This window comes from Spodoptera frugiperda, chromosome 2 (genome assembly GCF_023101765.2).
Source record: "Spodoptera frugiperda isolate SF20-4 chromosome 2, AGI-APGP_CSIRO_Sfru_2.0, whole genome shotgun sequence".
Taxonomy (NCBI): domain Eukaryota; kingdom Metazoa; phylum Arthropoda; class Insecta; order Lepidoptera; family Noctuidae; genus Spodoptera; species Spodoptera frugiperda.
The window spans coordinates 1,427,016-1,450,500 of NC_064213.1; the positions used below are offsets into that span (position 1 = coordinate 1,427,016).

General features: G+C 34.6%; 1 protein-coding gene across 15 annotated transcripts in view; it reads left to right on the top strand.

Annotated features, from left to right (window-relative positions):
• The window catches only part of LOC118269486 (calmodulin-binding transcription activator 2), a 193,133-nt gene that overhangs the window by 135,606 nt on the left and 34,042 nt on the right, over nucleotides 1-23,485 (top strand). For all 15 annotated transcript variants that reach the window (XM_035584629.2, XM_035584625.2, XM_035584619.2 and 12 more), the window contains one exon: nucleotides 13,298-13,433. In XM_035584629.2, coding sequence (XP_035440522.2) covers nucleotides 13,298-13,433 — 136 coding nt within the window. The remainder of the gene's footprint in view (nucleotides 1-13,297; nucleotides 13,434-23,485) is intronic.

Genomic DNA, 23,485 nt, shown 5'->3' on the forward strand with positions numbered 1-23,485 from the left:
TTGGTTTCTATTAGCGATAGTGTTTGAGCTCAGTCGGTAGAATTGATTCGGTCGCCGTTTGTTTGGGAGTTAAAATTTAAGGGGTTTAAGGTGATATGAGAGTTGTTGTCAACATGAGTTTGCATGAGTTTGCATTACTAACTACAGGTTTAGTAGCTTGCAGTGTAATTTGAATCTTACAATACATAGTATTCACAGTAGTTTACATGGATGTATATTTGTTCAGAAGTGACTCACAGACAGACAGAAGTCACGTTAATGACATTTTATGTTCCAAAAGTTTCAGTTTTTGATCATTATAATTTCTTTTTACATTGTCGACGATAATTTGCAATAGATAACTTTTTAAAACTAATGTTTCTATTGCAAATTGTTCGATCCCCATCCCCGATTGTATCGATTATCACAGCCCTTGACGGTCTTGCTTGCGAACACTCCACTCGATAAAAACCTCTAAATGTACCCAATATTGTTTTTACTACCCAATTATAACCATCGTACAAAAGACATAAAACCTCTAATTTTGGTTTCTCGTTCCCTGGGAGGGATGGTGACGTACGAGGGAGAGGACAGAGGTCTCATCCGTCGCCGCAATTCATGACGATCTGATTGCGATGTCGGGTTGCCATAAATTAGTTCGAGTGCCTCCTAATAGGTGAGGGTTCCACTTCAGATTGGTTTTGCTGATGAACGGACCTGTTAGTGTTTCGACAATGTGCGTCTTTTGTAGGGACGTGGTCATTTAATTTACATTGAGAATTTGTTTTTGTTGGTGTTGAATTTTTATATGTTTTGTTTGAGTTCTAGTGTGGTAATAAGTAGAGTGTACTTTCAAGTTTAAGGTTGATTAACATCCTTTGCTAATATGTATAATATAGTGGTTTTTAAGAATTTATTTTAAGTTAAAACCTATTAAAATTTCTAAAAGAGGTTTACAGTACCTTAATTGTTACAAGTACGATGGCTAATGTTGTATCTTAGATAGAAAAAACTAAGTCGTAGTTTATAAAGTATTATTGAGATTTATTGTGCGTATCCTCCAAAATTATGAAGTAAAAAACACTAAAAATAATTACTAAAAACACTTACATACAATATGCATTTCATCTCAACCAAAAACACCATAACATAACTCACACTCAAAAACATAACCCCGCAACCAATAATCCATTAATCCCATACCCGACATAAAACCAGCGCTTCAATAAAACCTAATTCAATTCTAGACTATTGAAACCCAGGTCACGTGTTACACTTAGCTCGTTGCAATTAAATCGTGAGGCGGCATCTAATTGATTCGGGGTCTCGCGACTGAGGCACTTTTGTGCACCATCCACCGAGTTTATTCTACTTGATAAAAAGGCTGGGTTTAGTAGGAGATAAGATGATTAGTAAGGAGGTAGATTATTGGAGTAGGGTGGATGTTGGTTTCTAAGAAATTCTTTGAGAAGGTTTATTGGAATGGTTTGTGTTACATAGGAGGGGGGAATCCATGTTGTCCATAACCCTTTGAAATCATCAGGTGTAGTCTATTATACGGACCTTGTGGAGTCTAGAACGAATTTCCGTGCGTTTAGGCGTTTTTGCCATACCTATTATTGGAAGCAAGTATAACAGCTCACACATAGGACCCACTTAGTTTTAAGTCAAATTTCCGTGGTGCTTGGCGACTGGGCTTCTCCCAGTTGTGGAGTCTCTTTGTGCCTTAAGGCTTAAGTCATTCTGTCTCCTGCATTAAATTCACCGAGGGAAGTGGAAACTATCGTTTTCTTTTCTTCTCCTCTAATAATATCTTCTGATTTATTTCGTTGCGGGATCCTAGACAGTCATTCATTTTCATGGTTGTATCTACTGTAGATCCTGGCTTACAGGAGTTGCAGCGGTGTGGGAGGTTGTGGCGGGCTTGTCCCATTAAAAAAAAACCCTTTCAAAAAAATGTATTGATTTTTAGGAAAAAAAAAATGTTTTAGGTATTTAGTCAAACCGTTACATAAATTATTAGTTCCAGTGGGATAAAAGATATCTTATCGTCCAAGTCAGCTCATACCCTGTCTATATACCAAATCTTATCAAAATCCGTTCAGTACTTTCAGCGTGATTGACGAACAAACAAACTTTCACATTTATAATATTAGTGAGATAGTATAATGGTTGTCTCAATAAAGAGAGGTCATCAAAAATTATCACTATCATGTTCGAGGATTAATAAACACGTTATGATACATAAACGCCAGTTTGTATGTCTTTAATGATGGGCCTAATAAACTTTACTATCATATTAATATGTGAATGGAGTCCTTGTTTCCAGTTCCGGGAAACCTTGACATCATTTTATAGATTTCAACTATGAAGAATATTGTAATAGGGTACATGTTTTTTTTTTTATTTTGATGTCCTTCTTATAGATTATTTTAAAATATTAGTCACGTATTTTTTATTTTCTTGTAGAAACAATTACGTTCGAAGATAAATTAATTTGAAATTATATTATATACATAAATTATAAATTGTAATTAAAGGTGAAAATACCACGTAGACACCGCCGATATCGAACGCTAGTATCAAAATAAAGGTGTGCTCAAAATCCAGTTTTAAAATAAATACGTTCTCATGGCTGAGTCATCCTCTAATGTAATTTATCAAGTGGAATAGGGGCAGATACACTAGTTACTACTACCTGCCTTATAAATTCCATTAAAATAATAGAACCTTATGTACTAGACATATGTAGGTTAAAATAATATATCGATACGAACATGATAAACATCAAGACCGAAGTTTTGACTAAGAATAATGTAGTGATAATGTTACCTCTATATTTATAGTCTTTTAATAGTTGAAGGATCAAATGTTTAGAGTAACGATGTTTAATTTAATTAATATTCATTGCTCAAAATACTTTTATTCTAAACCAAACAAATTGATCTTACGTCATTATAATAATTAAAATACAAGAACAATGTTATTTTGGTCGTGATATTTTAGTGAACGTGGAAAATTACATGATAAAAGTAAATATAATAAAAGGCCACCGAAACATAACAAGCCTAAGGGTCAACTCACACCAAAAGAGCGGCGAAGGGCAACGAAGCTAAGCGCAGCGGCTTCTCGAGCAGTCGCGGAAATCCGCGCGGCTTCTCGAGCAGTCGCGGAAATCCGCGCGCCTTCTCGAGCCCACCCGCGATGATTTCACGGGTCGCTCGCTCTCTATGCGCAGTTTACTTCCAACAAACTCGAGGAAACTTAATAAATAAGTTTTTCTTCGTCCTTTCTGTATTCGTGACACTGCAAGGAATGAATTCGAATGCTCGCGGGCAAAGACGCGCGCGGGGAGGGGGTGCGAGCGGCAGGATATTGCCAGCGGCCGCTTGCGACTGCTCGAGCATTCTCGGGACTTCCAGCGACTACTCGAGCATCCTCGGGACTTCCCGCGCAGTCGAACGGTTCCGTTTGTGGAATTCGCCGGAATTCCCGCGGCGCCGTGGCCATCGGCCGGCCGGCTTATGCAATAGTAAGTGGTATAGTAATGAAAATAAAGTTCAAATTCATAGTGCACTGAAACTGCGCTTCGCTTGGTTGCCCTTCGCCGCTCTTTTGGTGTGAGTTGAGCCTAATCAGTGTTTGACGATGTCTACGAATTGCCTACGGCGTAGCACTTTCGTAGAACCGTAGCTACAAGCTAATATGGCGTAGCAAAAAAAGTAAATCTTATACTTTCTTTCATCACAAGGCTATAGTTACGTATATTAAATAAAATAAAAAAGTAAGACCTTAAATTAACTTTTCTAGAATATAACGACCGGTCAAGTCAAATGGTTAAAATTAACCTTCCAATTATAAATGTAGAGCCTGTATTAAAAAGTATTTTAATAATTTGTCAAAGAAAGCCCATTAGCCGTAGCAGTCACTATTCAAGGTGTAATTACTCAACTTCTCAGTTCCGATTTCGATTTAATTATGAAAAATGTATTTCTACTTCATGCTGTTAAGTTTTTATTGTAACTGTGTCAGTCGAGGACAAATTGTTCTATTTTAATATTTCATGAAAACTTCATTTTGTCAAGGATTTTTTGATGAGTTTTACGCTGAAAATGTTGTTTGAATTGACACGTGAGTTTTTAATAGTACGAGTATGCTTATGAATATACTATAGAGTAATGATTGGTATGAATGTCTTGTGTGTAAATTTTGGTATAGTACTTTTTTGAGCCACTACAATACCTATTATTAATACAAATAAATATCTAATTAATTAATTAATTAGGCATCATATCATACTTAGCTTAACACAAGTATGGCTACCAAGCAAGGTGTTTCAGATTAACACAACACATCATCATCATCAACAACCTATAAGTGGTCACTGCTGACCAAAGGCCTCTTCTCACACGGAGAAGGTTTGAGCATTAATCACCACACTCGCTCATTGCAAGTCACATATCATTATACAATACTTAAAACATTACCTCTACACATAAAACAACCAGCATTAAAAACAAATAATGTATTTACCCAATAAAAATTCAGCCAGTCGACTGAAGGCGAGCAAGCGATATCAATTAGAAGCGAGTCGTGCAATGCATACAGATGTGCTCATACATCTTTGGTGCAACGCTAAATGCCGATAGAACGGTTGTGTTGCTATACTGTGATATATTGCAGCGGCAGTGAATTGGATATTGAATTTGCTTGAAGTGACAAATATATTCGGGTGTATTAAGATATGGACTAGAGAGAACAGGGCAAATAACACATTTTTATTTTGGTCTGGAATCTTACTTTTGCACATTTGTAGTAGTAAATATTAGTAAATCATGACGTCACACAACATTTCAAATCGTATCTAATATATCGTCGAAAACATTGCTCTCGTAAGAAAATAAAACAAATACGTGTCTAATATTTTTTCCGGACTAACGGACTAAATAGATTTTAAATTTTCATACTCTGTTATCACCTCTATCATGAGGGATGAGTAGTTACTATTATCTTTCTAATAAAAACACATATAATGAATTTCTGGACACCTATTTTGGATAGACGTTACGAATAAGAAATAAGCCCACCTTTTCTTAAATGTGACTGATGACATAACTGGTGAAAGCTAGGTGTACCTATTATATGTATAACTAGTTACAAAATACGATAATAACCACTTTTCAATACCACTAAATTCAACTAAACTATTTTTTATCTATTTTATTCTTATTTATACCTATAATTTTAATTTTGACGTTGTATATTTTGGTCTTACTTTTTAATATTATATTATTTAGTCTTGCCATTTAAGTCAGCCTAAATACAAAATTAATAAATTTCAGTTAAAAAAATATATCACAATATCATAAACCTATCAAACCAACACTACACATTAAAATCGAAATGTCATAAAACCTAGTTAATAGTACTGAAGCGTGACGTCATAATTAAGTTATAACATATTATTACAGTGGCAAAGTACTTGGATTTTAAAGCTAAATAATTGCTTTAGCACGTGCTTACTTTGACTTATGAGCGATGACTTCAATGCATTTTATGGGGTATGGGGGAGTTATGGGGTGTATGGTAATGATAATTAGAGGGAGGGGGGAGGGAAATGGTGTATGGTGGTGATAATTAGGGGGGTGTTATTTAAATCAGTTTCAACTGCTCGTTTTGTGGAAGATGGAGAGGTTTGGGAGACGGGTTGTTACTGTTCGTGAGATTGGTGTAGTGGTACTTTGAGTAATAAGTGCGATGATGGATCATGGTAACTACAAAGGTGTGTTTTTAGTCGATTGAAATTCTTATTGCAGAATAATTTTAAGAGGCAATATTTTTTTGCTAAATTATAGGTCTACTAGTAAAGATTAAGACTACAATAATTCTAAAACTTTGTATAAAAAACCGACTTCAAATATGATTTAATTGCGGACAATACGTAAAACACGAGTTAAAATGCGTTACCTCATTTTTTTAATCGTATGATACACTTAAATCTTTTCCCAAGTCTGAAAAATACTGCGTTGAGAACCGCGTCAAAATGGGTTCTCAACTTCAGCCAAACGCAAGATAACACGCACAAACCAACATACATACAAGTCTAAGTGAGAACCTCCTTTTTTAACTCAAAATCAATAAAACATATTTTTTTACTTTCTTAGAATAATATCAACACTAAAGATGTACCCAAAGATCCAGTGATGCAAACTAAGTAACTATTACACTTACCTATGTATGTAAGTGGAAAGGAAAAAAGGCACCAAGAAGGCATCATTAACAAAATTGCTTCTAACTTGCATAACAAGTTTTGTAATCGAACTTTGGACTTCTTAAATAAAAGAAAAACTTCAAAATGAACTTTTCGAATCAACCATTTTCCGGTAGAAATCAGAATAGTTCTTTTTTTCAGTTTCAACTCATTAGGGTTGCATAACAGCAGTACGGTACTGAAATTTATTTCTCATTAAATCTGATTTTATTATGCTTGTCAATTATTTATGATATACGACGACTGTGTGTAAAACAGTAGGTAGATATCATAAAACTGGCCTGGCTTTTGCATTGAACAACTAATTAAAAAAAGAATAGTTACGACCGTACTCAGTGTCATTTAATGGTTGCTTTTTTTAAATAGGGATGATGACGGGGTATGAAAATTAAAAATCTATTTAGTCCGTTAGTTAGGTAATGAAAAAAATATTAGACACGTATTTTTTTCTTTTTTCATATTGCAAAACAATACTTGGATAATACGAATCAAAGTAATATTATTAAATGTGAAAGTTTGTTTGTTTGAATGCTTGGATGTTTTTCAGTTAATTACGCTGAAACTACTGAGCGGGTTTAGAGAAATTTGGTATACAGATAGGGTATGAGCTGACTTGGGTGATAGGATACTTTTTATCCCACGGGAACGCGGGTGAAGCCACTAGCAGAAGCTAGTATTACTTTAAAATATTTAGAATGATTGATAAACTCTAGAAAAGTATTACGATCATAAATATACGAGAGTTTTATATCAAGTCATAAGTTTACATCCATTTATGTAGTCGAGTAGGACACGTCACTTCAGACGTCGGGGGACAGACCATTAGTTGCATTTCGGTAGCTCATGAGTGCATCTAGATGGTCTCCACTTATGATGTACATACATTTGAGTACCTACCTCAAACGTACTCTCAATATTAGTGAAAGTATTAACATATTTTTAAAGAGTGTTTTTATTTTTAGATTCCATAAACATTTGTTGGGGACATGTGAAATCTCATGATAGACTGCATTTATCTTAAAAGATGTATGACAATAAGAGTAAGCTATACAAGTCCAAGTTCCTTGTTGAAGCTAAGAATTTTCGATAACCCATAATAGTTCAATACCATTAGGCCCATCTAGGAATCAAACCTCTCTCTTGATAGTCGTATTAGCACCTACTCGTTTAACCAAAGAATACTAACCGCTGAAGTCATAATCATTTAATAGTTACTTAACCCAGTCCTTAGCAATTGTTTTTGGAACAAAATCGTTACTAAATAACAGTTTAAGTAATCATTAAATGTCTGAGTATGTCAGTTAATAGACAATAGTTAATTGATATAGCGCTACAAATAACAATTGCTCTATAAAATGTCTTTATTAATACGTTATCAGAATGAATGATCGACAGAAATATTCGCGTCGTGTGTGTGGCAACATTGCATGACGTTTAGAATGCAATTAATGTTCAATATCTTCATGTTGGTAATGTCAGGCAAACGTTGGCGATTCCAGTTGATAGTTCGTTGTCATTTGTTATTTTTTAGTTTGGTGGATGGTACATGTTCTGTTTGTCTGTTTAATTAGAAATTTGTTTTCTCAAACTTTTTGGATTTCTGGTCCTGCTATAACTGAGACTACTTTTGATGCCAAATCATTAGAAGATTTAAACCATATTAACAATATTGGCTAAAGTTTTATTAAAATATTTTTAATATTACAGAATTTTTAAATAACATTTATAACTGCACCACTCATAATACAATTTATTCGCATTGCATTTTGTGAGGGGGTCATATAAATCCCTGCCTTCCAATTGAGTTATTTATTTGCTATTTTACAAGTTTAAGGACAGTTTATTGCTAAACCTTAACTGTGACATAGTAGATATATTATATTATGAGAGATACTAGGTGGATTGTATAGTACACAGTAAATAAAACGCAGCCTATTGTTCCACCAAATGAAAATCACGATATTATGTGTAAATTATCGGCTTCAGACAAAAATACGGAATTATTCGTTAGCAATGATTTATCGGAGTTATCGGCCGGCGTCGGCATGCAATGTGAATGCAGATCCGCTTCGTTTATCGTGGTTATGATTTTTGTGAATTTTTATGCCCTCATTAGTGAGTTACACGATTTTGATTGGAATCCAGTTTTGTTTATTCTGTTTTGATTTGGTTTTTGTTTACGTAATTTCTTTTTTTGTGCGGTAATTTTTTAATTAATGGTTGTAAGAGTAAACAGGTAATGCTCATTTGTTTTTTGATATTGAAACTTCGTTTTAATTATAATTATTATTTAGACCAATCTGGTTTTTGTGCTAACGATGACAAAGTTTATGTATTAAAACTGCTATTCTTATCATACACTCTCAAGAAAGGTTAATCTTAATTCTGTACATGAATTCGGTAGTTCCTCAGTCAAAAATATTTTTTTTCCACTGTTCAATACTTATTTTTCGTCTGTTATACACTTTCATTTATAGATTCGATGATCTACTTAATTTTCGATTTTTTCTAGCTAATTTTTTAGAAATAAGTCTGATATTTGACGTAAAAATCTAAAAAGTTATAACGCACTATTTCAAAAATTGCAAAATTCATAGAAAATATCGTTTATGACGTTTCGAAAAAAGCATTAGTCGTAGTAAACTAGCCTGTTATTCTTTCAAACCTTTCACCAACATTCCACCAAGTAAACACGTCAAAACTATCAATCCAACACACACCAATCACAAATCAACACGTAATAACACAAATTGTGTAAAACAAAAACGAAAAAGGAAAAATTTAAAAACACAATCACCAATTCAGATTCCATTGTTTTTTAAAACATCGTCGATTCAAGCAACGAATCAAAAAACAACAAAACGGGGCTTAATTTGAAAGCGCATTCTAAAGCAATGGAAGAAGTTAAAAGCTCGCGAAGGGTTGGCGAAAAATTATTTGGAAAATCACGGTTCACGGTTCACTCTTGACAAATCGCTTGTGGTTCGCTCAGGGTTGTCAATGTATGGAATATTGCGTTGCGTTAAATTGGGAGGTGAAGTATTATGGGTGTTTTATTGAGTGTAAAATTTGAGATTTTGGTAGCTTTCTGACTGGTTGTGTATTAAGTTGAGATATGGCATTCTAACTTAAGTGTGGTTAAAAGTGCGTTAAGTTAGTATTTTATTTTCATGTCTCATAAAATATAGAGATATAATTCGGTAAAAAGATTGTTTATTTTTATATTCGATCTCAAAATAAACATACAAAAGTGTATCCACACAAAAATAACACAAATGAGAAAAAAATGTGCTCGCTACACGTATTTAAATGTAACAAATAACCCCGGTGACTACATCCATGTTAATATCCCGCCCGTGACAGCCCTACATGTCTCAGAGCCGACTATTTGTCTGGTTTACGTCGGTTAAAAAGTGGCGGTCCGTAATTCGGGGCCTGTGTCCCGTATAAATAAATTCCGCTGTCTTATCCCCGATTAATTAACGTGTGTTACATCCCCCACTGTACCAGAGTTTATTATTCATATTTTTATTTAAAACGTTAACAAACAAGAAATTAGTAATAGCATAACTTCTCCCCAAAACCTCGCCTTTCTGTTGACTCCTTGTTTATCGTTTACGATGGGCTTTTGTCGAGTAAGCTCAGACAAAATGGTGATTACGTAATTGATGTTTGCATAATATCAGCTTGTTTTGTTTCCCTCTCATTTTTGCCAGATATAAATTTTGACTAAATGCCGTAAATTATTTTATCTAAACATTGGAACGCCATAAAATCAAAGCGTCATACTTTTAACATGAAGATAAGTAAAGTTACGCAAATTTTATTCAAACGAGCGACCTCGAATCTAACGTTTAACATTCGATAGTCGTATTGACGGATAACCGAGGCGGAATCGCGAAAAAAAATCGCAACTAGCATAGATCGTCCAGATTTATGCGTTCAATAGCGATTTATTAGTCGGTGTACTCATGAATTTGACACCAAGCTTGTTTTTGTCACTGAAATAACGTACGCCTGTGACGTCATACGAAATACGGCCGTGCGCTTCCATCGACGATTTTTATTGCTTTAAATAAATAAAATTGCATCAATGAAATCTGTTTTTGTCGTTATGGATGGACGAGGGTTAGGTACGATGTTGTTTGTTTATTTATTTTTTTGTTGAATCGATAGGTCATGGTTCTCGATTGTGATGGAATAATCATAGCGTGACATCTAGTATGTTTATTATATTTTTAGTATTTTGTGAATATGAAAATGAATGCGCGTAGAAAGTTTTCAAGGATCATTTATGTTGTTTTCTCTTGTATTAAGAATGCTGTGTTGTTATCATGAGTTTTATAAAACTTCAATTTACAATTTATATTTGAATTAGTGCTAGAATTTGAACGGATTATTGTCCGTTATCATCAGTGCCACCATTCCAGTTATTTAATTAATAATTATTACATATGATGCGGTGATTGTCGCGGCTCATGAATATAAGCTTCTTTTAGCTTAGCGTAGAACTAGTTGAGTTCCTCCTTTTTTAAATTCGTTGCTTCACACTAGGATTTTCTCTTGTTTTGTGAGTGCGTTCACATACAATTTTACATATACATAATACAATTATATAACCAATAATATCCTTCTAGTAGCCATAATTTCAGTCAATCAGATAAGACCTTGTATAACATAATAATTTTGATATATCGATACAAAAATTATAATCTTTGATATGTGTCGCAGATGTACGTAATTTGACTTATCCCGAACCGTCAGCTATGTACCTAATACAGTTTTATATATTCATTTAATATTTTATGGTTTAACCCCCGAGCTGTAAAATGTAAGGTTTGCCGCGCACGATGTTACAATGTTGTGTCTTATTATTGGTAATATTTACCTCGAGATACCTATTTTGTATGTGGGCAATCACAGAATAGAGAAAATTTTTTTCTCAGTTCTGTGTGGGCAACACATACAAAACATCTGACTATTCACATAATGATCCATTTTGTTGGCCGTTTCGTGTTGGCCCGGAGTTTTAAGACGCCTGCTTCTCATGTATGAGACTGCAGGTTCGAAATCTACCAACTACAAGTAACAATGTGATTTTTTTCAGTTATAATATGTACTTTCTAAGACTATTAGACACACCACTGACAAACGGTCTTTCTCATGCATGAGAGTGCTGGTTCGAAACCTACCAACTACAAGTAACAATGTGACATTTTCCCCTTATATGTAAGACTATTTAGAAACCACTGACAAACGGTGAAGGAAACATCGTGACGAAATCTGGACTAATGATTTCTAATTATAAGTTTGAAATCTCCAACCTGTATTAAGCAAGCGTGGCGATTTATGCTCAAATCTTCTCCGTATGTGAAAAGGCCTTTGGTCAGCTTGAAATCGACAACCTGCATTAAGCAAGCGTGCCGATTAATGCTCAAATCTTCTCCGTGTGATAAAAGGCCTTTGGCTAGCAGTAACCACTTATAAGCTGTTGATAATAAGATGAAAATCGATACCACAACAATACTTATTTAAACCCACTTCAATACCTTCCTATTAATAAATCCACTCAATCGAATTGACTTCAGTCAGCAAATAATTCATCTAATAAAGGCCCAAAAAAAGATCGGAGTGCCAATAAAAACGACTTCGGAATTCCGTCGCCGACTGCGCGTTTCACCTTACTTATAACTGCCGATAATACGTACGAGCCGTCTGCGGTACGTAGGCGGTTTTACAGCCGGATTATAAATCTATACGGATCGGATACGGTTTCTATAATTCAAATGACGGTTGTTAAGATCTTTGCATGAATTTCAAGGGTTCAAATTATTGGTAAAGATTAGTTGTTAAATTAAAATGGGTTATATAAAGATGTTAATATTTGATCATGTTTCTGCATAGTATTTTATTCGCGTATAATAATGGTCATGTGTTACTTCAACGGGGTGAATACCGCACAATTTACACCAACTTTTTACCATTTGTGTTGTAAGTCCCATGTAATAGAGGCTTATGTGAGCCCATATACCAGGCACAGTTCCAGACTTCGTGCTACACTGAGAAATTCGAAAAGCCAAAAAGAGCTCAGCAATACTGTGTGCGACTCGGGAATCGAAACTGAAATCACTCGACCATTGAGGTCAATATCTTTCTAATACGTGACTAGTTATAATAATTACGTGCCTAGTTCTTCGTGCTGGACAAAAATCTCCCACCAGACTATAAATACAACAGCCTAATCTAAATATGATACATCGCACTACACTACCCTTTGTAATCCATTCTATATTACAAGAGTTACATAATATAGTTACAAGTTTGCCAGTAACTCCCTTCTGTTACGTTTAATGACCACTTACACCCTTCGTCTTGAAATCAACAATTTATGTGAAATTGTAAACTACAAGTTGGCCATTAATTACTCGTAGAAGTGATTAATTGGTTTAATTCACGAGTTAAATACTCATAGTTATAATTTTGGATATGTTATTCTAGGATAACTGGCTATAGCTTTGACCTGCAGATTAAGGTGGCTTTTCCAACAGAGATGTGCTATGTTTCGAAGAGAGCTAGCTATGAAACTATATGACCGTTTCCGATACTAGGTTATATAGATATGCGAGAAAGATACACCGCTCGAGTATGCGATGGATCTACAATAGAGAAGCCATCCATAGCACGCATCTTTCCATATTATAAACATAGTTTAGCTGAGTCCGTTTCCACCATTGCTAAGCTATGTATACCAATGAATATTATTACTAGAAAAGCCAAACGCATCCACAGCAATGTAGCATATCACATCTCTGGTGGAAAAGCACCATAAAACTATAGTATGTTTATTTTAATCATATTTTGTCAAAAATGTTGGTAAATAAATTGCGTATAAAAAATAAAAGTATGCCAATTGATTGTTGGTCAAAAATTATGTTTAAAACCTATAGGTTTTAAAGCGAAGTTATAACTTCGCATTTTTAATTAGCTGCACTGCTCATGGTTTATATTTTTGATCCGAAATTAATGTTTATTTTTTCTTTGTTTCAGGCCAAAAAGCGGTTCAATGCTGCTGTACAGCCGTAAGAAGGTCCGCTACCGACGTGATGGCTACTGTTGGAAGAAGAGAAAAGACGGGAAGACCACCAGAGAAGACCATATGAAACTCAAGGTCCAGGGAACGGAGGTACGTTGATTTTCGAATTACGACTTTGTGATCTGAAGTGTAAAGATTTTGTTACAATGTAGGTTACTTGCATTTTAATCATATTTTAGGTTATTACATAATTTTAGGACCTTTTATTTCATCATCATCATCATCAGTCGAGAGACGTCCACTGCTGAACAAAAGCCTCCCCTTATTCCTCCACGTGGAACGAATGTAACCTTTTATTTACATTGATTTTATTATAAACACGTAACACTAATGTTATAGTTTTTTTTATCACATGACATCGATGGTTTCAAAGTTATTATGCATCTTTCCAAAATAGCGTATCAAAATAAAAACAAACAACGTCATACCCAAGGGCATAAAATTTAAAATTGCTTTGGCAAAAATATCTCTATTTGAAAAGCTATTAATAAAATTTCGTCTGTCGGACACGAAACCTTGAGGTTAGGCCAAAACAGATAGAAACACTGATTGCTAAGGGAAATTAAAGAAAGCAAAATTACTGTTGAGAATCTAGTGGTATTTTGAGTCTAGATTCTGAATGCTTTTCAGCCTAGAACGCTTTAGAGCGCCGCTTTTGAAAAGTAGGTTAATAAAAGTGTTTTTAAATGGAGAGCTGGATGCTTTTTTGAGTGTGGAAGGGAGATAAAAGTATTTTGTTTATTTTATGTTAATAAAATGCGGTTTGGGTAAGGGTTTTGGGTTTGTAATGTAGTATAGTTGTAGTATACCTGTATGTTACATATTAGTGTGTTATCTGATTATCATATTTGGGGACATTTAACTTCCTATATAAGACAACAATAGAAAACAAATTGTGTCTCACGTAGAACTGCACTCCCGGCAAACCACGTGTTAGTGATCACTTAAACTATTTATTACTAACAATTTTGTTCTGAAAACAATTCCTAAGGACTGGGTTAAGTAATCATTAAATGATTCCGAGTGCGGTGGTTCGTATGATGAATTTAGAACCTAGTAGAATAGTTAGTGGTATGAAATTAAGTATTTTAGCCGAAGCGACACTTCTATATTATTTAATGTATACATTAATATGTCTTGAACACCTTTTAAACTGTCTATAAACACATTTAAGCGCGAATTAATTCACACATTCAACTATAAACTTCCATTCCTGTGAAGGAAATTTCTAGAAAGTCATAATAGTAACCACCTGTATATTACCACCTGTATATTCCAGTCCCATTCACATAAATGGTATTTAAATGGGTCACCGTTTACCGACATGAAATTCTTACACATGTATCATAAATGTCTCCCCAAGCGATGCTTAGCTCCTTCTCTTGATTATTTCGATTATTCCCAAGAAAAACATTTCTACGTTTTCCATAATTGTGTAGGAAATACTACAAAGGAATACAAGTTTTTATGTAACATGTTTTTGACTTGAGACTTGTTTTTTTAAACGACTTACGACTTCAAGTCGAGCTTTTGTATTGTTTTTTATACTGGTACCTATTTATTTGTTACTTGTCACTAGCCCGGTTAGTACAAGTTAATCCTATTTAGTATTTGTTGAGTAAATGTGAAAATTTATTTGTTTGGATGGTTGGATGTTGGTCCGTCAAATCACGCTGAAAGTACTGAACGGATTTTTATGAACTTTGGTATACAGACAGGGTATGATTCGACTTGGGTGATAGGAAACTTTTTATCCCATGGGCACGGGGGTGAAGCCACTGGCAGAAGCTAGTTGTTTATAATATTTTTGTGTATATTAAAGTTTAAAAAGTTCTCAATACTTCTGATATCAGATTTTCTGAAAAGAATATTGTTATGTAAATATTTTAATGTATTGTTTATTTCAATGTGTAATTGACGAGTTCAAACTTAGAAATGTTGATCTTCAAGTCACTAACTACGCTAGTCTCCTCTGATTACGTTTTCAAGCTGAATCTACAGAATCCTAAACATTGTGCATTTGTTCCGTGCTCACAGGAGTCAACTGCCTGGAATAACCTAATGACTTAAACGAGCCCCTGCTAGTCTATGAGCCGTAGACTCTCCCTGATTATGCACTGTCATCCTTTTATATAGATCTTTGTTGCTACTGCACTGGAATGTAGAAAGTAATTGTTAATGTTCATTTAAAACTACACTTTCATTCGAAACTACAATTTGGAACGAGCGCTACAATGACTTGACTGACAGACAAATTCATAAGTGCCTAATTAAGGATTAATTGAAACAAATGCTTTGACTTTTTTTGAGAAATACATACATATTACGTTTATCATATTTTAGTTAATGACCACTTAGTCACATGAAGTTTCCATGAGGTAGAGACGAGTTTTACTTTTTTCTCAGTATGAATAAATAATAAACTCAATCTGTATTGCTATTAGAACCAAATTGCAAGGTAGGGTGTTAAGGAGTAGAACAAAAGATCTTCCCAATCTTCTCAATCCCCGATTCCCTAACAACTTTTAAATTCCAACCCTACAAAAGACCGGTCACACCTCTGGTGTTTCGAGTGTCCATGGGCGGCAGCGATTGCTTACCATCAGGTGATCTGCCTGCTCATTTACCGGCTTATACAACAAAACAGAAAATATGCGAAATTTTTCATAAATAAAACTATACTCCCTCTTTTGTTTACTGCTCCATAGTATAAAAGGCGTGTTAGTGTTTATCATTAAGCATATTGATAGTTTCTTAACCACAACCTTGGAACTGCGAAAAGAACCATTAAAAAATAATATAACCAATACATTACCCCTGTTCAACCCTAAAACGCTAACCTAGAAAAGTGAAGTCGGAAAAAAGGTAGGTAGTAGGTATTTACCGAGCAATTTTATACTGACTTTAACGAAAACGTGAATGTTACACAACCCTAGAGTTTCAGCTTTTCACTATTCACACTAAAAACCTTGGGGTGAAAAATGAATATTGTTAAGTAATTACGCCCGGTTTCGTTTCGTGATTTGCCCCAAATCGTTGTAACTAAGAACTTTTGTTACGTTTTTGTTTGTGTATATGTATTTATGTTTATGTATGTTGGTTCTGTTTTCAATTAAAGTTATGAAGTTGTGTTTGAAGGGGTGTTTGTGTGAAGTGTATAAATATAACTTTTGATTTGACTTTTGTAATTATTTTTGGGGTAAGGGTGCTTTTCTACCAGAGACGTCCTATGCTACGTTGCTGTGGAGGCGTTTGGCTTCCACCAATGATATTCATTGGTACACATAGTTTAGCCACAGGTTTAGCACTGGTGGAAACTCAATCAGCTAAGCCATGTTGTTTATACGGATGTGCTTACATGGTATCAAAAGCGCTAGTCGACAGAGCGAATGGAAAACTCAATGTAAGGGCTTTATTTAATAAGTATTACAAAATATAATTTGTTGAATATCAGATTTATTCCTATAGGTACACTGACTTCTTTCATTCTTTAGACTATTGTAAAGGTCATTTGTCTAAGACAGTCGGAGAAAGATTTATTTTTTCCTACAAAATATTTATGAATAAATTCGAAAATAGGTACAATACGAGTATAGTTCACAAGGACTCTGGAATTAGGTTCAGTGTTGCGTAAAGGGCCCTTGTCCTTAAAATAAAACGTTAGTTCCATTCTACTTACTTTTTGCTAGGTATCCTTAACATTATAGTGGAACACGTAGCCATTGGAGGATGTATTTGAAAATAATACTTTATTTACTTTCCCAAAATAGATATGTCCGACATTATCTTATATAAGGAGCTTTAAAAGTATCTGCCACGGCTTTAATAGGTGGCAGTATTGGGTTTGAAGATTACAATAGTAAATATAAATAATAATTATTGATTACGAGTATTTTTTTTTCATATAAAAGAATCTAGGGACGGTATGGGTTTGTTATGAAAGAGTTATCTCTTTCGCTGTCTCTGTCGCTTCGTCAATGAAAACTATTGATAGCAAATGTTTTCATCGCATCGTGCATATTTGTGTACCACTTTATGCAGAGTAGGGTCAATGTATATTTAACTTCTTTATGTTCTCAAATTGAATTTACTGGTCTAGGGTACGAAATTTCTTCATTGTTGTAATCTTCAAACACAACACTGCCTCTCATTAAAGCCGTGGCAGATACATTTTAGAACATCTTATATAGCATGATATTGTATATTATGTCTTGCAAAATTTTACATTTAGCGGAAAATTCATGTGCATATTATTATTATTATTAAAAACATGTGATACTGAGTGAGATTATTGCCACATAATCACTCATAATTTCAAGTTACACAATTCGAGAGCCTGTGCTTGTACAAAACATAACTGAATACATACGTGACTCTTATAACAAGAGGTTTTGCAAAACTAACTAATACTTTACAAAAAACAAGGGATCAATTGCTGTTAGTCCCGTTTGCGGCCAGTCGACCAACAAGCCAATCATATCCCAACATAATCAGTCAAATTAGTTCAACCATAAAATAATCCCCCACTAAACAATTAACTCTAACATCGACATAACCAAACGGGGATTATCAACCACAATGATAACCAATAGGCAGACGGAAGCACCATTCATCATCGAACATATCGTCCCGCAAATACAGCCGATCCGACGTGCACTGATGAATAAGTAAATGGTTTCGTTGCAATTAAACGAGTAGGATGGGACGGACGCTAATTGCTGCAGATCGATGGTATATCTGTATCTGCTGGGCTTGTTTTGGTGTTTTTTTTTAATTTTGTTGTTGTTTGATGTAGGATTGTGTGTGTTGAGTGGCGTTTTGACTATCAAGTTTTTGTAAATCTTGAAAATAGTCTTGATTTTTTTGTGCCATATTTACGAGTTCCGACTAAAGTTTAGGTAATAAAAAGTGAGTTTATACATATATACCGAGTAAAATTCCAGAGTTCGTGTCAGTTTTAAGATATCATTAAAAATCAGTAATATTTAGCCTGAATTGAGAATCGAAACCGGCATCCTCTACTCTGCTGTTACATGTGCAACCACTCAATTAACGAGACACTCTAACATTATAACTCCTAACAAAAATCCTGTCCCACTTTAATTCTAGTTCCTGCCCTGAAAAGTCTAAGTAAAACATGCCAAAAGCCTGTAATGTAGCATGGCGGGTGACTTATCTAGTTTAGCGTTACGGCATAATCTTCAAAGACTAAACTCGTCGTGCTCAGGTACACATTGCACTGGGCTAGTGCTTTTTGCCCATAAAGCAGTGACAGTCTTGCGTGCCTGCTTAATGTGTGGTCCAAGTTAGCGACTGGTGGAGATATTTTGTAATTATTGTGTTAGTGGAAGTGTGTTGATAAATATCAGGTATAGCCACTGTGTTCATTGAAACAATTTTTATGGGAACGAACATATAGTGAAAGTTAAAATAAAAATAAAAAATACAGCTATTAGTGAGACTAAAAACGAATAAAACTGAACCCGAAGATTGCATTAATTATTGTCTACGAAAAAAGGCTGATTATAATGTGAATAAGTAGAAGTGGTTTAGTTACAATAATACATAAAAATTACCTATTAAATGGTATGTATTTTTTGTGATAAGCCAGTCAAACAGCCTGTAGACATAACACCGAGACGTTTCAAGTGCGTTGACGACCTATTGGGAAGATTGGAGAGGGGAGTAATTACAGTGGTTGAGCCGACCCATTTTGCCGAAGCACGGCTCTCCCACACTTGTATTAAGTAAATGCCATAGTAAATGAGGTATAAAAAGTATGTTAATATTTTAAGACTCAAATATTATGTTGCCAAAATGTTCTTTTAGCGTGTGAAGTCTTCAAACGTGCCATTAAAAATAAGGCTTAGTTTATAGCCTGTACTAATAAAATATACATCAAATGCAAAAATGGCACTATACATTTAAAACGTTATTATTATCACCATTTTACGAGCGACCAAAGAACGAACAGCTTGCATGTTTTATATCACCTTCCTAGCAAAACACAAAAATTTCGCCTCATTACAGAGAACTTGGTTACCGCAAAATTTAAAAAGTCCAATCTAATTATTTTGTCAGACTTCACTTAAATCTCTCAAGTTTTGAAGAAATAGTTCAACTAGTTACTAAAGTTGACATGGCCGCTTTTCGCTAATGACTTGCGCCGTGTTACTTTGGCACGGGTCCAATCTGGTTGTGGCTACAAAACACTATGCCACGGCCCGAGATATCATTGGAAGAATAAGACTAGCTTAGCCGTGAATTAGTGTTTATTGGGTTTTAAAAGCGTTTCCCCAAGTTTTCATGCAAATTAGGTATCGTTTAATAAGTCAACGTTTTAGGAATTTGATGACCTTTATAATTGAATATCAAACTTACTCTTTAGAAGACAATTAAAAAGTTTGGTTGATTGGGTTAGTTTTATAGGTCAAGGTACCTTAATACCTATAAGGAATTTTTATTTTTATAGTAACGTAGGTGGTTGATACCCGGAGCTGCGGACTACCTAGCGGGTTTACCGGGGCTCCGGCTCGAAAAGCAGGAATAGGAACGGGGTGGTTTTTAGTCAGTAAGAGTCTGACACTCTTTTTCACCTCGCCCAAGGCAGGAGAAGTCATTGAATGATTTTCCCCCTTAATTTTTAAGGGAGGAAAATCAAAAAAGTTTTCCCTAAACTGACTATTGTAAAAGACACAAAAATAGCTGCTCTCATTCAATTACAACTGTGTACAAACAAAAAACAAAACAACATAAACTACACTTTACATTGTGCTGTGAAAATCCACACAAATACACAAACAATAAAAACAAAAAAACAATTACCGAAATACAGGAATTTTCGTATCAATTCGTGAATACGAATTTCGAACGAAATTGTTGCGATCATATTTTTATGAATACAATGTTTGATCCGCCACACTTCAAGAGTAGTGATTTTAAATAATAAAAAAAACATGGATGAATGATATTATATTGAAATGAAATAAAAATTTACTTTGACGATATCAACGGTTTCGTCTGGTTCGTTACACCGTGGGAAAAATGATATAGGCGTAATAATGGCTTGTAAATTAAATTATTTGTATTTTAGTCGCTTGTAACAGATATGAATTGTTATTAGTGTTGTGTTTTTGACTGGCTAGTTGATCGTGTGGTTGCAGTGCGATTGCCAGGCAAGGGGTTTCGGGTTCACTTCCTGGGCCGGGCAAAGTATTACTGGGCGCTTATCGGTTTTCTGAAATTTTCTCTCTCGTGGGACTTATACCATAAACGGTGAGAAGCGAGTGTACATTATTATATATACGGGTGTATATTGAAAATACCTGCCGTTATTTGCACCTCTACCTACCCCTTCGGGGATAAAAGGCGTGACGTTACGTTACGTGTTTTTTTACAATTAACAGTAATATCAGCAAATCGAAACATTAAACATTTTTTAAACTTTTTATAGGCAGTAAAGAAACACGCGGCGCCTTACTAAGTATTTTCTTTAGTACAATACACCAAAACCTTAAAACTCAAGTTGAACCTCAGATGACGTTTTGTAGACAGTGTTATTGAAGCAAGGCTGTTGAGTGAATTGTTTTACCAGCCTTAAGATGTCAGTTTACACGCCAAGCGACCGAGATCCACGTCAGGCGAGGCAATAAATCCCCCCTGGCTTTATACACGAATTCAAGTTTTAAGTACAAAAAGCACTAAAATTTTGCGCATTCTCGTGTCACCATTAATTAATTTCTTAAATTTTTTTTCACACTACAACACGACACTTCTCACACCGCACCTGAAAATAAATGCCACTTTAAAAATTTTCACGAAAATTTTAATGCAAACAGAAATTTCCATACCGATTATTAACGATTATATGTGAAAGCATTAATATATGCGATTAACAAGGCAAGCTCCTTTGCATATTTTGGAATTAACTATCAAAATTTATTTAAAACCAGTGAACTTCTTGCGTCAACTTGGGCTTTATCCACTTTAAATATGGTTTAAAATTGTTTGTTATAAATGCAAAAGTAAAGTTGCAAGGCCGCATGCAATGTGCGCCGTTTTACGTATTGTTTATTCGACCACAAGGCCGGGGACAGACATGCAAAACGACCCATCTGGCCTGGACTGGCCTTTGTATATAGGCCAATATTTCCTGCTACACTTGTGTGCACGAGACTTTATATTTAAAAGGGGGTCTTTTTTAGATAATGCGTGGGACAAAGAAAGCAACGGATGCGTTTTATTTGGTTTTTTTTTTTATCCTTTAAGAGAACTATTTTAGACGTTGTTATTAGAATTAGGTATGATTTAAAAGCCTCGAATCTGGCAATATCGGAAATACAATACTAAGACACTTAACTTATAATTATTTTTATATTTAACAAGCTGTGTAATGTTTTCAGTAGACCTGTTTTTAATAAAAAAACTTATACGGTACGTAAAATGCTCACCCAAACTTTTTTTAATTGATTGACAAATTGAGTTCTGTTTTTTTGTTATATATTTTATCTAAAGGGTGCTTTTGTTTGGATTGTGAGTGTTTCACCAGTTCTTGAATACTGCATTTTTTATCCATGAAAAACCTCTGACGTTATTTTGCCACTATTTCTTTGCCATATACAGCTGTTGTTTCCAATTAAATAAATAAATCTCTAATAAATCAAAATAATGCAAAAACACTAAACGTATTCACTTAAACACCTCCATTTTCAATAAACCCTTTCAATTCAGCTTTACGACGGCATAAAATCGTTGTTCAATATAAAAAGCGAATCAATCGCTTCAGTGTCCGACTAGCATTTGTTTTGGGGCACAAATAGGTGTACCTACTGGCGTGAGGCCAGACCACCTTACAATTACGAACTGTCTTGCTGTCTCAGCATTTTGGTATACGATTCTAGACATACCTTAAATAATATGCGGTTGATAAATAACAACAAGGTATGATATTACGGTTTAAGACACCAGCTACTCAACGGCAAGTATGACTTTTCCCAAGTTATATGTACTTTCTAAGATTACTTAGACAACACTTACAAACGGTGAAGGAAAACATTGTAAGGAAACCTGGGCTTAAAATTTCTAATTATAAGTTTAAAATCGCCAACCTGCATTAAGACAGCATGATGATTAATGCTCAAATATTCTATGCGTGAGAAGATGCCTTTGGTCAGTGACCACTTACTGTTTTGTTTGTTTTGTTTCAAATTGATGTGTTTAAATCAATACCAATCAACATGCTGTTTATTAACCGTGCAATGAATTAATTAGATTCACTGTCAGACATCATCTTCTAGAATAGACAACACAGAGTAGATAAACAGGTATTTAAACCTGGCATTAAAGATTTACTTCAGCCATATTCTCTCGCATCCATAATTTCACAGCATGCGCTGCTACAGCGAAAGTGTATGTACTCAAGCGCAAATTACACTCATAAACAAAATAATTCATAATACGGCCGGCGTATACGAGCAAAATGCGCCAAATGCACTAGTTCTAAGCATACGTAGTTACTCGTAATATAACGAAACGACGCTGCAGACTTTACTTCCCAAATTGTTCTGTACAAAAAACCTCTCATTAGTTCTAAAAGCAGCTTTATAGTAATCCCATTTGACGGACGACGTCACATGAATATGTTGAACTTTTTAATTCGTCCAATCTACGAATGCATTCATCCGAAAATGCACTTGGATAAACTGAACGGCACCGATACCCGTCGATTGGTCCAAAACTGGATTTTCCCGGTTCAAACCAGACGGTTCTAGATCCATCTAGTTTTCGCCAGTAAAATTTTAAGGAGGGTATTTGTCATGATTTATTTTATTTCAAGTTTGGAGTTTACGGTTTGAAGTTAAATTAAATTTTGGTACAAACACGCGGAAATATAGATTGGAAAACATATTATGGTTGTAAAAGTGTATAGCTGGATTAAACTCTGATAAATTCAAGTTAAAGTTTTGTAAGTTAAACGCAACTCGTTGTAAAGTCCAGTAATTTGAGATTTAATTCTATTCTAATTTTATAATTGAAATTAATGAAAAACGCGCGAGTTGAACGAAAAATAAAATAACATTCTTAAAGTATTTCAAACAAAAGGCAATATTCTGTAAAAACTACGACTCCTTCTTATGATATGC